Source organism: Microchirus variegatus (assembly GCF_963457635.1).
Source record: "Microchirus variegatus genome assembly, chromosome: 14".
In the NCBI taxonomy this organism is placed as follows: domain Eukaryota; kingdom Metazoa; phylum Chordata; class Actinopteri; order Pleuronectiformes; family Soleidae; genus Microchirus; species Microchirus variegatus.
The window spans coordinates 15,848,552-15,863,667 of record NC_139815.1 but is presented as its reverse complement, the minus strand read 5'-3'; the positions used below and the strand labels follow the sequence as shown (position 1 = coordinate 15,863,667).

At 40.2% G+C, this 15,116-nt stretch overlaps 1 protein-coding gene across 1 annotated transcript; it reads left to right on the top strand.

The window, feature by feature from the left end:
• Positions 1-10,710: 10,710 nt before the first annotated feature.
• nod2 (nucleotide-binding oligomerization domain containing 2) lies at positions 10,711-14,956 on the top strand (the record flags this gene model as incomplete). The annotated part of the gene is given in 11 exon segments (XM_083900770.1): positions 10,711-10,732; positions 10,735-11,231; positions 11,551-11,677; positions 11,821-13,600; positions 13,764-13,847; positions 13,942-14,025; positions 14,117-14,200; positions 14,274-14,357; positions 14,496-14,579; positions 14,687-14,770; positions 14,884-14,956. Coding segments are annotated over 11 exon segments (3,003 nt in total).
• Positions 14,957-15,116: the final 160 nt, after the last annotated feature.

Genomic DNA, 15,116 nt, shown 5'->3' with positions numbered 1-15,116 from the left:
AAAAAGAAAATTGTTTAGCACTAGCTGTTCTTTCCCTCCCTCCCCCCTCCCCTTTTTTCCATGACTTTTAGTTTTTATAGATTGTATTTGATTAATTGCTTTATTTATTTGATAGCAGATCTGTGCCAAGGGAAATACCCTTTTATTAAAGTATGAACCTGTTCCTTATTAAAAAAAAGAAGACTTTTTGACTCATTTTACTTCACCAGTATAGTGCATATAGCAGTGCGAAGGCCACACTTCATATTCTTGTTGAACATGGCTGTATTTATTTAATTCTTTGCCTTTCAGTTTCAGAGTATGTCAAAAATGCGTCCGTCATTCCATCTCTGTCCTCACTGGTGCTGTGCAAGGGTCGAGGGGGCCCTGAAGAGGTCCATGAGCTAATGAGGGCTAATATATTCAGAATTTAACAAACACTGCAAATGCACACGACCCACTCAGTAAGAGCTGAAATTCTAATCTGTGACATCACAGTCTTTTCACCGAATCTGTGCACCTGCAATACTCTCTAATCTCTTTTTTTCTTTAGGTCAAATTACGTGATCGCTGGTGTTGGGATTGGAATGACGGAACTGAAAGTTGTATACTGTATATTAACAAGAGTCAAGGAAAACAAGTAGTTAAGCCACTTCACACAAGGCTTATCTCATGAAATCAACATGTCTAAACCAATGTGAACATAAGAATATACAGATTTTTCCATCTAGAAACTGAGGTATGTGTGTGTGTTGCTTTGTAAACCTCTCACTTTCTCGTTTCTCCAAGTTAAAATGTGTCGTCTTGTGACTTCAGCGTTTGAAGTGAGCGACACAAACCTGTCAAAGGATTAAGGAGCAGACCAGTTGCCCCTCCTGAGTTCCTGCAAGCTAAATCTCAGATTTTCTCTTTACGTCACAAACTTCAGTTGGGGCGAAGTTTGTTTTACGATATGAGTCCGATACAGTCATTTCAAACCACTTGTGCAATTGTGCTGTATTATTTCAAATACATGATTCTCCAACTGTAAAAGAAGAAATAAAAACAGCACTAAGCAGCAATAAACGTGTTTACGTTCTGTGCATAGTGAAGCATGCGATAAATAGGACTTTTGGATTGTATCGGAATCTCTATTTTTATCTGTCCGATAACCAATCCAGTGATTTTGACCAATATCGGACCGATACTGATTCCCATCCCTATGGTTTTTCAGTTACAAAAGGCTGTTTGCATACTTTAGCAGGCATACTTTTCATCAGGTGATTTAAGCTGTCATTTCTTTTTTCTTGCCATGTCTTCCAGTGTGCTGACGACACACATGCTGAAGTCAGCGCTGTCTGAGTGTCGACCACACTCCAAAAAACCTCGTTAATTTCAGGTCGACAATTGTACCAAATTTTTAACATTGCCTCTCAGTTTTAACTTAAATAGTATCTCCTGTTTCAAATGAGTATATATCGCTGTATTTTTGTCTTTAATCTTTAAGGTAATGAAGGCTATGGGGGAGAATGTGTGTTTGTAGTGAAGTAAAGCTCCTCTCCACTATCACCTTGGTGTCATTGAAGGCTCCCAAATCTGGCTGACCACAGCTGCTCACCACGCCACGCTCTCTACGCGCACACACACTTTCATCTGTGGCTTAACAGCTTACCTCGGGTCGTGGCAGCCACAGAGAAGCCGCCTCTCGGCAACGTGATACACTTCCCTCTCACGAACATGTCTATTTGTGTAAGCGGGCCAGCGCTGGCCTTGTATCGTCATTACAATTTATTTCGATCGTAACGCAGCTTACCAGGTTGTTACTATACTGCTTCACACATTTTCAGCTATTAAAAGAATTTGTTATCACTGGTGTGAAGTAAGCGGTTACAATCATAATCACATGGTGTTTACACTTCTTTAAGATTACAGTGAAAAATAATGAATATATCTAATGTTAAACTAATATGGGAACGGTTGTTATTAGTTATTAGTTGGGATTCAAACTAATCCAGGTGTCTGCAAATGTAAATGCATGGGAATTTCAAATACATGTTTTAATAAACCCTCATATGACGATGTGTTTACAAGCACTTAAAAAAGAGCTAATGCTGAAGATTAAAAAAACATGTATTTGTCTTCCAGCTCATTGTCTGTAAACTAACAGTTTTAATCAGCAGCACAGTTTCATTAGAACTTGGCGAACCTTATATATCACTCTGTACAGTATAAAACTGCTTTGCTATATTTACTATAACCACTGAAAGTCATGTCAGCTTAGTCCAAAGGTGAAGATAAAACACCCTTCAGAACTACGTCCCTGTTGCCTAAATATGTGAAAGCACTAAAATAAATAAATCGCTCAGCCCTGCAAACAAATATGACTTTAAACTTTAAACTATGAAAGCATTGTGGCTGTTTCTACATAAACATTTTATCTTTGCGCGCGTGGGTTTTCTCCCACATTCCATCCAGATTTGGGAATTAGGTAAATTGGACACTCTAAATTGACCATAGGTGTAAGAATGTTTCTCTGTGATGGAAGGGTGGTCTGTCCCGGGTGAACCCCGCCTATCGCACTAGGTCGGCTGAGATTGGCACAGCACCCCCCGTGACCCTCATGTGGAGGTGAAAATGGTAGAAAATGAATGAATGGATGGATTTTCTCTCATCACAGTTTTTTGTTGTGTGAAATACCAGATTATGCACTCAATCCTTTGCGAAGCGAAAATATCGTCTTTGTCCTTTTGGCTGATCTTTAAACAGGTGATTAAAAAGAAAAACAACAAAAAATCTTCTTTTCTCTGTAACATGGTACATTTTTTTCTGTCTTAACATGTTCTTAATTTTTTTTTCACCCTGACTTTGATCTGCGCTCCTTCAACTCTCCACATGTGTCGGTAATAGCCTTGGTGTTCATGGAAATGTTCTCCTCCACCGCACGGTAACGGTTTGATTTGTATGCATTCACGCTTTTTGAAAGGACAGCACTGGAGACGGTGTCCTTCCTCTCGTCTTTAAGCCTGCTGCTCACTCGCTTTAGTTCAGCACTGTAAAAAGAAGTAACAGGTGTAGAACCTGTTCTAATGTTTTTAAAACCAAAGTTTGTTGCTGTACAGCAGAGCTTTATCTCCTCAAACAGAACAGTTTTAGGTAAACTTGTGTATTTATTTTATATATTAATTATAGCCACAAATGCTCAACAGGAGACACTCTTAGAAATAAGGGAACTTCTACAAGGGCTGAGGTTCTACTTGGAACCATTTGCTTCTGAAAAACCCTTTCCCGAAGAAAAGGGTTTTCCAAGGGTTCTTGGTAACACTAATGGTTCCAGTAAGAACCATTTTGATCCAGAGAACCCTTTAAAACCCCTTTCCTGAATAAAGGGGTAATAAAGGGGTTCTTGGTGGAACCCTCCAAAAGGGTTCTCCTATGAGGACAAGCCAAAGAACCTTATATGGTTCCACTTCAGAAGCTACAAAAAAATGGAACCCTATACATTCCTTACAACTCCTTCATACTACAGAACCAGAATAACTAGTTTGTATTCAGACATTCTTTTTCTTTTAAACGTGAAAGTATTTTGTGCAGTTTGTGTCATTTTGCAGAAATGATGTTATCACTGGGGCACCAATGTCTTAAAAAACAGCAAATTACGAGTTACAAAAAAAAAAAGTACATTTATTATTTAACATGCACAAAGTAAAACTGTGTCAAAGCAGACACAAAGTGTAACAGTAGAATATCAATCATTGATATAGGTTTGATAAAAAAAAATTGGGAAACTATCTCGTGGGCTGTACTCACGTCCCTTTAGGGGCTCCGTAGCAGGCAGAGAGTGAGGAAATCATTTATTTTCTGTGTCAATTTTCTTTTCAATAACACACTTTTGAGGCCCTTACCAAGCACAGAAACTCTTAAACTTTTAACCTGTGAATACTTCAATCTGATGATTTGCAATTCAAGACATTTGTACAATAAATTCAAAATGGTTGACTGACTTAAGCGTTGGATTTAGGACATTTTTTTTTAGATTTACACATATGGCTGATCTTATTATATGAACCAGTATCAAAAGTAACAAGAAGAAAGTCAGCCACTTTTAACTTTTTTTAAAAATATTTTCTGGCCAGCTGCAACTGTCATACTTATCCTCCAAAATCCTCCTGCTGTGTTGACTGGCATGCCTTTCATATAATGTGGTCATATTTCACTATTTCGTCATTAGAGATGAGGTTAGTACTGGTTAGACCTGTCCAGGGTGTACCCCGCCTTTCGTCCTATGTCAGATGGGATTGTTACCAACGCCCACCACGACACCTCATGTGGAGGATAAAGCGGTAGAAGATGGATGGATGGAGATGAGGTTAGTGTTCCTCTCATAAACATTGTCCTATCTGACCCAACCTTGACACATTTATTGATGGTGTGATTGGTGCAGACTACTGGAAATGGGAAATGATCACAGAACAAATAACCTTTTTACATTCAGATTTATGCCCCCCTTTTTGTAATTTTAGAGAATAATAAAATGTTTCCTTATTTTCCATATTTAGACCCATGAAAATCTCTGTGACTGGAAAAATGGAAAAATCCAACATCAGGGAAAACTATAACGCATAAGTCGCCTCTGCGTGATGCATTTGCGTTGTTTGGAGACACTGGTAACGCCAAATGTTCTTTCGGGTATAAATAATCTGTGTGTATGTAACCACTGGCAAAAAAAGAAAAAAAAAAGAAGCAATGATACTGACTTAAATATGGGGAAATGAGAGGCTGCCATAATGTGTTATGTGTGCTTTGTTTCTAGCAGATAGGCAGGGAGCTTTGAAGTGTGGGCTGGCACAGCAGGGTGCGAGCTTCTGCAAAGGCAGGATTCTAAATGCTAAGGGATGAGAAGGACATCAGGTAGTCTATTACCAATACAGGAGCAAAGGGTGGGGGGGGGGGGGGTGGGGGGGGGAGGCAAATCCAATGATAATGTACATCTGTTCCAGTGAATTTATGAGCTTTGAACATTTTTTTCATGTGGGATAAGTGGATCCTTTTTCTTACAGAATCTAGGAAACTTCAAAGCAGATTTACTTTGGATAATGCAAATGATCAGAATATGCCGACTCCTGCCTCCTCAAGAGCACCAGTTAAAGCCAATTGGCATGGAAGTCTTTTATGTGTGGAAGGAAGGGCGAATATAAAACTCTTCACTTATTGTCAAGTTGGTTCGTTTTGGAAACAAGCTGACGGAGTGCTAAAGTTCACTACGTACGACACATTTTCATTTTAATGTGACTTTTTTTTTATTTTTTTTTACCATCAACATCTCCCTGTGTTATGTCTGACGAAATTATAATTAGGATTAAAAATTCACACACTGACGTGATGGGGGGTGGGGTGGTCTCTTTGTTCAGCTCTGATATCGTGGTGGCTGGGGACAGGGAGGTGGAGGCGATATCATCAAGACGTGAACGAGGAAGTATCAGCAAGTGAGGACCTCAAAACGCCGGTACACAACGTTAATATGCATTCTAAAATAAGGACAAGCACCTGAATAAGGAGAGTTGACTTCTCATGTTTTACTGTAAAATATCACTGATATTAACGAGGAAAGAGAAGATACAATAACACAATAGTCATCTGCAGGAAACGTTGTTACTTTAAGCAAATAATATTTCAAATATTTTCACATTTTATACGTTTATATGCATATTCGATTCCGTTCAATACAATGTTCTCTTTGCTCCAGTTTGTACCTTTTTTTACCTTTTAATTTCCCATAAAATTACATTGAGTGAGTTGAAACAGGCCACTTGTCAGAGATAGAGAAACCACATTTATAATACTTAAGGTTTCAGTCAAACACATTTAACTTGGGATCATATCACTATCAATATTTGAGGGAATGTGGATGTTTCTTCCAAATATGGTCTTCTGCGTATCTTGGATGTAAAGTGTGGTTATTTTGAGTTGACTTTTCATTCTTTTCTGGCCATTTTTCTCTGACCTCTGGCATCATCAAACATCCAGATTCCAGAGAACTGCTGCATACTGGGTGTTTTCTCTTTTTTTTCGGAACTATGGCTGTGTATGAACATTCCAGTACATCAGTAGTTTCTGAAATACTCACAGTCTCACACCAGCCCGTCTGCCACCAACAACCGTCAAATTCTCTTAAGTCACCTTACTTTCAACGGTTTAATTAGTTGTGGCTGAGGAAACATTGGGTAAAAAGAAACAGGAAGTCGAGGCTTGCCTTTACATGATTTAATATGATACGGAGCGCCCTGTACGGAGGGCGCTGTTGTTCCGATAGTTAAGTCGTAGAAGTGTGATGCTTTAAAACTCACTAATAAAAACTTTTCTTTAATATTATGTCACCTCCAACTCCTCCATGTCCAACACCAAAGTTAGTTATACTCTTTTCACCAGTTGCCCATTCACTTCATCTTTCAAAGAGCACAATCTTTCCAAATTTCAAATCTCCCCTCTGAACTTCTAGAGACTGACTCCAGACTTTTTAGTGATGGAAAATGAATAAAACAAGGCTCTGGAAAGTTGCATTGGTTTTTAGTAGATCATTGGAGCTCTTTCTTTTTGCAACATCAAAAGGAGCCGCGGCTCTTTGATGTGGCAGCATGCTGTTTAAGGTACAGAGCGAATGGAGAGATGTCAAGCTGCAAGGTGCCTCTGTAGTTTACGTTGAGTGCTGCACGGAGCTGCAGATGAAAGGAGCAAACAGAGTTTGATAATGAATGTCCAACAAGTAGGACCCATCTCAGACAGCGCACACTCAGTGGGGGTGCCCCTGCTAACCTTGAGCGCAGCACCCCCAAACCTCAGGCACATATCGGAGAGCAGGCTCCAACCAACTTTGCCTCTCCTGAAAGAAAAAAAAAATGGGTGGGGGCGCTCTCAGAAGTGTGAGCTTTAATCTACCTGTCAATTAAACCCTGATTGACACACACACCCATGCACACATGGTCACACCACACACGCGCGCTCCCTTTAGTCAGTTACCTTTAAAAGAGATCCACTTCCTCTGCTGAGAGCCTCTTTATCTGGCTGTCGAGAGGTTCTTTTTTTTTTATCATCCTCCGATTTCCGCCGTGAATGGTTCATTGTTACAGGATTGCATAGCACATACTGATCTTCCTCTAATGTCTCCATTAATCAAATGAAATAATCTACCTTTATTCGTCATTCCAGCTGTTTTAGAGTAATGTAAGAGAACAGATTGTTAAAGCGGACCTATACCGGAAGTTCCAATTAACGCTGTTTTTTAGTGTGCATCTGCGTCATTACCTTGTTTATGAAGCCCGGAAGTATCGAAACAAACAGTTCAGCCATTGCTGAGAACGCTGTGTTTTATTGTAATCTCGGGCTCAGCGAGATCTCCGAAAATCCCGTTATAGTTACGTAAACACTTAAGTCATAAAAGGGACTGCGGCGGGGAGTCATGAAGAAGCTATTTTTAAACATTGTTAAAACAATGTTTTGATAATGAGTAGCAGTGCATCCACCGTTCCAGAGGGGGGAGCTGCGCTTCTGAGAGCTGGTGTGCTGATATGTCACTTCCGGGTTGAGAGATTTGAGTCTCAAGTCTCGTGGCTGGGAAACACCGTCAGAAAAGAGGGTTTCTATCGGCTCGTTTACAGCAACTAGGTTTTTGACCATAAAAACAACTTAATGTATGTAAGTAGACCTCCATAACTAACATATATGTGCAACAGGACCACTCTATGTGACCTTTAACGTATGGCATTTGTTGTACTGGCACAAGATTTACCACTCAGAAACTGAAGTTCTGTAACCCACTCACTCTCCCGCACCAAAGTCAAGAAAGAGAATCAGCGTCTTTAGCCTCGCTTGTACACAGGAGCTGTCTTTGTGTCACTTATTTAAACCCCAATGAAGGATTTTATATATACCACAGTCAGAAAACAATACATTTAACCTTACTAATGGCCACAGCAGTGGATGAACGGTGGACTTTGGTGTAGGAAGTGTGAGGTTTAAGTGACAAATGATGTGAGAAGGCAGTGGAGATTATGCAGTTACAGGTTTTATTAGGTGAGTCTTTTGTTAAGTGGCTACAATCTGTTTTTTCTCTGTGTCCTACTGACAGCCAGGTATCAGTGCCGACTGATAGGGACTGTGTCTCCGACTGGTTCCCCCACGACAGCAGCAGGATAATGGCTGCAATCAGCCACAAGGACACTTCAATATTTTGCAGTGGACGCTTTCTGAACTAAGAAGAACATCATACTTTTTGGTATGTGAAGGGCATCCCGGTTCACTAACTCACTTGGGAAAGGGAGGGGGGAATAAAGAAGTCCTATATTTGCTATGTGTATCTGCAGTCTCGCCATTAGATTTAAGCAATTATACACAAAGGCCAAACGATTATTTCTCTTTGTTTCAACTGTACTCTGCAAATGAAGCACCTTAAAGAGGCAACAGATAACGTTCTATAACTTGTCCCAAGTTTGAGAAGGATTAATGGGAAAGACGATTGATAGACTACTGAAATAAACATGGGTGGTGTCTATTTTCTCAATGTCTCCTACATCTAATGCTGGAATTAATGGACATTTTCAACACCTAATATAGATAAAAATCCATTTCTATGTTATGCACACCTGGGTTAATATTTGTTTGAAGTTACCATTCGAGTATGGATCAAAACAGTGTTCCTGGCTTGCTTGTTGGTTGTGTTATTTAGTGTAAAATATTGGTTGCAAGAAGGATATTTAAAGCATACCTAAACTCACTTGCAGATTTAACCAATCAGTGCATTATGTGTACAGAGCACCTGGACTCATTACATGTGCTTTTGTTTTTGCAGAAACAAAAGCCACAGTGATGAAATAGCTGGAGCCAATGTAGTATATATTTGTAATAGAGAAGAAACCAGCACTGACCTGCAATGACATGCAGTACAAACCAGGTTATGGAGTGTTGTGCAGCACTTTTAGTGAGATGCTGAACTGAAACAAGCCCCATAAAAGACAAGCTGAGAAGTAGATCCAACAAGCTGAGTCTCAGTGCGAGTGTGTCTCTTGTCACATTTTTCACTTCACAAGTGAAGACTCACTACTACCATCAGAAGAGTCCAAATATTTCAGAGTGTCAGAGTGAAGGAGGTTATATCGTCAAAATACATGAAGTTTGAGCTATGTTTTTTTCCCCCCTTTGACAAAGTGTTAGAAATGTAGTTGCAAAGGGAGCAGGGATACTTAGAAGTGTATTTTGGGACTATATCTGTATTTATTCTTAATCAACAATTTCTTGCCTTCTTCTTTCTCATCCATCCAAATTGTCTGGAGCCCCTACTGTGATTTGGATGACAGATCCTAATGTTGGAGCTTTGTACAGGATGCCTCGCAGAGAGTACTTTGTGTTGCGGTCCCCATGGTAGAGCTGTTTCTTAGGCATGAAAAGACGAAAGAAACAAAGAAACTTACTCAAAAAAAAAGATTTATTCCTATGTGTCTTTGATTATGCATGTCATATGTGTTTGAGGATTTTTACTCCACAAGGAACAGTGAAGAAACTGTCATGGCTCATATAGGTGAACAGATGAGGAGAACCATGTGTGTAAAGGACCCAAACACAGACACTTCAGCAAGTGATACTGGTCAGGCTTACAGACAAATAGGATATATATATATATATATATATATATTATTATCTTCAACAAGTTTCTCTTACTTTCAAAACAGGTAAAACAGCACATTTATTCCTCATTGTCAGTGTCAGTGTCCACATAGAGATCTTGGGGTGTGGGTAAGACCAGGAAATAAACAAATCTCCCAAAAAGTTGAATAATTCTGCATCTGTAATTCTGTGTGGAGCAAATACAACAAGACAGACCAGACTTTGAACAGACGAGGGCGGTTCATTTAAGTAACAGTTCCATCAAGTGGTTGCATGAGCAAATTACAACCTCTAAGGATCTACTATGCGAACATGGATCTTTCTCTCTCAGTGTATTTCTAGAGGCAGTTCTTAAAAAAAAAAGAAAAGAAAAGAAAAAATTGTCTCTGTTGATACTTCTGCTATTTAGATTGTATAATAATTATACAATCTAAATAGCAGAAGTATCAACAGAGACAATTTTTAATTCAAGTGAAGTGAATTATTCACTTCACTTTATGCCTTAAGAAAGAGGAAGGGCAATTTAGTGAACAATGACCACTGAGGCAACATAAGCTATATTTAGATTTGTATATGAAGATTAAGAAGCTACTGGCTGAATATAAATCTATTTAAAAAAAAAAAAAAAAAAAAAAAAAAAGGAAGTCAATAATTGCATTATGATGTCACACAGAGTATGACAAGATAGTCCAGTTGATCTTGAAAGTTAGTTCACTTTACTGGAAGGATTATGTCTCCATTTTACAGTTGGGACTAAGTAGCAGAACAAGTTTTGTTTTCGGCTGTAGAATGAGGAAGAGGCGAGTCTAAAGTAGTGCAGTGCTGTTGCCAAATGACAAATGGAGCGGGGAAACCTTTGTGCTGTGGCGACTGAAACGTAAGTGATAACTGTAAAATAGCCGTTTTGTAGTTTTTTGGGTGTCTGTTCTTTAATTTCTTTTCCTAAAAGTGGTCAATACATTGTAACAGCAAAAAAAAAAAAGCTATGATGTAATTTGTACGCGCAAAGGCACAACAAGAGTGAAACTGAAGGAGGAGGCTGGTAATGACATGATAATATGTGACAGGTGACAATGAAGCAGCAGATGATCACATTGGATGTCTCTGGAAACGGAAGCAGGCAATTAGACAGCATGTTTGCCCAGGAGCTTGTACTGAAACAACGGACAGAGTTACTGCATGCATTATGCAGCAGTGGGTCAGCTGAACATCTGGAAAGAGTTCTGGATATACTGCTGGCCCACAGGGAGCTCATATGGGAAGAGTACCAGAGCATCCAAGTCCCAGGTAGGGCACTGTATACCAATGCCCGACAGTTGCTTGACCTGGTTTATACAAAGGGTGTGGATACCTGTGAGGTCTTTCTCTCTGCTCTCAAACAAGCCCTGCCAGAAGTGCAGGTCGCTGGCATTACATTTTCGGGATGCTGTGAAAGTCCAGAAAAGAACAACGCTACTCAGAGCCCATCTACTCAGACTCTTCTGACTCATAGACCAAGCCTTATCATGAAGCTACAAGGCTGCATTGATGGTGCTCTAGAGGCTCTAACGGTGTCAGGACACTTCACATCAGGGGACTGCGATGAAGTACGGATTCCAATATATACTCCCTCTCAGCAGGTACAGTAAATAGTTCATGTTCATGCATAGTATTACAATCACGCATTTTGGCTTGACAACATTACAACTGCAATCGATCTGGTTATGATGGAAACTGCTTCTGGTTTCATGCTCGTGGCAATTCATCCCAATTTTCAATCTCACAGGGCAACATGCCATTATTTTAAATTCCTCTGACGTGATTCATGACACAACTGGATTTTAATAAGAGCTATATATTCAAAGAAATAGTTTAAATTTTTGGATATACCACATAGATAGTTGTGGTGGTGGTACAAGCAGCTTAACATGAATCTTTTGTCATTCACGTGTCGTTCAGGCAAGGCGTTTGTTGGATCATGTCCGCTCAAAAGGCGAGTCAGCAGCGAAGGTGATACTCTATTACGTTCAGCAAGATGAGGAAACTGAATCATCACTGACCCGAGAAAAACTGACTCTTTCAAAAGGTAATTTCCCTATCATAGGCTTAAAAATAGTTTGTTATAAATAGCAGTGAATGGGGATTTTGTGGCTGATTGTGAATTATGAACAGTATTTATTTCCATTCATTTTATTGACGTTTATCAAGTGTGTGGGCTTTCTACTACAGAGTTCTTAAAGTATCAGAAGAAGCTGAGCAGTTCTGTATCTGCTCAGTCCCACTTTCTCAGTACTTATGGAGGGACAAGCCACATGCCATTGGATGACATCTACACTGAAGTCCAGCTGGAACTAGGTCATGACTGTGCTGAAGCCCACACACCTTTGGGCGTGGAGGACATAGTTGGCACGGCAGGTACCGTGAACGAGGAGGCTGACACTGTGCTTGTCTCTGGGGAGGCAGGTAGCGGGAAGAGCACCTTACTCCAGAGGCTGCACTTGCTTTGGGCTCGGGGGACAGCTCTCCGGGACTTTCTCTTTCTGTTTCCTTTCAGTTGTCGCAAGCTGAACTCAGAACACAGGGAACTGTCCGTTCAAGAGCTGCTGTTTCAACATTGCTGCTGGCCAGACAGGGAGCAGGAAGAGATTTTTCAGTTCATGCTGGACCACCCACATCTCATCCTTTTTACTTTTGATGGCCTGGATGAGCTCAAGCAGAGCTTTTCAGATGAGCAGAGACTCTGCTGCCCAACCCAGCGTGCACCTGCTCACATACTATTATTTAATTTAATTCAAGGTTCCCTGATGAAGGGGGTGTGGAAAGTGGTAACTAGTCGTCCAGAGGCAGTGGGGCCTCTACTGAGGAAACACCTCCGCAAAGAGGTCCTCTTGAAAGGATTTTCCCCAAATGAGATTGACTGTTTTGTGAAGAAGCATCACAGTGACTCCACTGTGGCTGCTAAGATTTTGGAGTCCCTACAAACAAACACAGCTTTACTTGGACTGTGTCACAGTCCAGTCCTCTGCTGGATTGTCTCACAGTGCCATAAGGAACTTCTGGGCTGTGAAGAGGGTAAACAAACAATCACAGACATTTACATGATGATCTTACAGCACTTTTTACAGCACCACTGCCCCCTGAAGAGTTCTGTGGAGATAGGTTGGTTTCAGAAGCACCTTGAAACCGTCTTGCATCTTGGACAGCTTGCCTTTGATGGGATAGGAACCACCTGTTATATCTTCTCATGTACCCACCTGGAGACATGTGGTGTAACTCACAATGATATCTGTATGGGCTTTCTTGTTCAAAGCAAAGGTATGTCCTCCTGTCACAATAAACAATATGAATTCCTTCATGTGACTTTGCAGTGTTTTTTTGCTGCTCTGTACATTGTTTTGTCGATTGACACTGACCGCTTAACCATCATCAAGCTCTTCGAGCTGCAGGACATGAGTGACAGTCAGAGTCAGAGTAACAAATGCTTCAGGGCCTGTTTGCCCACCACTAACCAACAAGAGCAGCTTCTGAAGGGTGAAGCTTCAGCAGCTGAAAAACCCAATCTGCAAATCACAGCCACCTTTGTGTCTGGACTGCTGTCCCAACGCTATCGAAGCATGTGGCTTCAGTGCTGCCCCAGAACTACGATGGAGAAGAAGATCAAGCAGGTTTCAAAGTGCCTGTCCAAAGGCATGCAGAGACACTTTAAATCTATCCCCCAACCTGTAGCAGGAGAGAAGAAGAGCATGCATGCAATGCCGGGCTTTGTCTGGCTAATCAAATGCATCTATGAGCTGCAGGAGATCAGAATCGCTAAAGGTGCTATCACTAACCTGGAGGTGGACCACCTGAAACTGACCTACTGTAACATCGGCCCGGTAGAGTGCACTGCACTAGCCTACGTGCTCCAGCATTTAAAGAATCCTGTAGGCCTCCAGCTGGACAACAACACTGTAGGCGATGTTGGAGTGGAGCAGCTTCTTCCCTGCATGCACATTTGCAATTCCCTGTAGTGAGTATAAACTATAAATTATTCTTATTATGTCAATGTTGCTTTGTTAAACAGTTAGTTGTATGAAGTATAGTGAACAAGGTCTCTCTAACAGCATTTATCAAGGGTAATAATGCACAAACAATATATATTATGCTTGTGTCCTTTATCTTTCCTCCATCAGCCTCAGAAATAACAACATTACAGACAAGGGCATCGGCAAATTGATTGTTAAAGTTATCCAGTGTGACAATTTCCAGAAGATTGCGTATGTATACTGTTAAGCTGATTAATAAAGTAAATAATAAGTTACATACAATTGATTGTTACAGTACAAATTATATATTTTCTCTTCTATGTAGACTTTTCAACAACAAGCTGACCGATGCTTGCACACAGCACTTTTGTCATCTTCTCAAGACCAAGCAGAATTTCCTCGCTCTAAGGTCGGAAGCACATTTCAACAGTCATCACATGTGGTACTAATATGAAATGACACTAATAACGTGGTCCATATACGTTTCCATTTTCTCTCAGGTTGGGTAACAATAATATAACTGCAGAAGGAGCAAAACAGCTTGCAGAGGGGCTGAAATTCAATCATTCGCTGCAGTTATTAGGGTAAAAACATCCCATGAAACATCCATGCATCCATGTTGCACTTCAATGCACTAACATTTGTTTGCATGCTCAGGCTTTGGGGGAATAAGATAGGTGATGCAGGAGCAGAGGCCCTGGCCAGTGCACTAGCAAACAGCAAAACTCTGTCATGGCTCAGGTTGGACTTTCTGTAAATATTTGTAGATTTAAACACAGAGTAGATGATATATTACAAATATAAATGTTGAAATATGACAAAAAATGTACAAATAATGTGTGTATCCGTTTAAAAAACAGTTTTTTTTTCTATTATCAGCCTGGTAGGTAATGGTGTGGGGAGTGCAGGAGCATGTGCCCTTGCTAATATTATCAAGCACTGCACATCAGTGAAAGATATTTGGTAAGTGTCTAATGAAATTGGAGATTTAAACCGGCTCAATGGTTAATCTGACATTTGAATGCTCACTATACAGTAAACTGCCCCACCTCTTTCATTTCCTGTAAAAGGCTGACAGAAAACTGCATAACAAGAACCGGAGTGGAATGTCTGATTCAAGCCCTAGAACACAATAAGCATGTGAAGTCAGTATGGTATGTGAGTAATATATCAAAATATTGAATTTCATTATTTAGGCTGCCTTTCTAATTCCAAATTGCCTGTGCATTGTTATTAACTGATGTTGCCTTTTCCCTTTACACTACAGGTTGAGAAACAATGATCTCAGCTCCGAGGAGGTAGAGGAGATGAAACAACGTGAATCGAGACTGGTTTTCTGATTTTGTCCAGGGAAAATATATTGCTTTGTCATATTAAATGTGAAATGTAGATGCTGCTTTTTACACTTTATTTTAATACACAAAATATGTGTATTTACCTACAGTTTGTCACATATCATTTGTATCACTACTGTTACGGTGAGCACTGGTATGACCACTA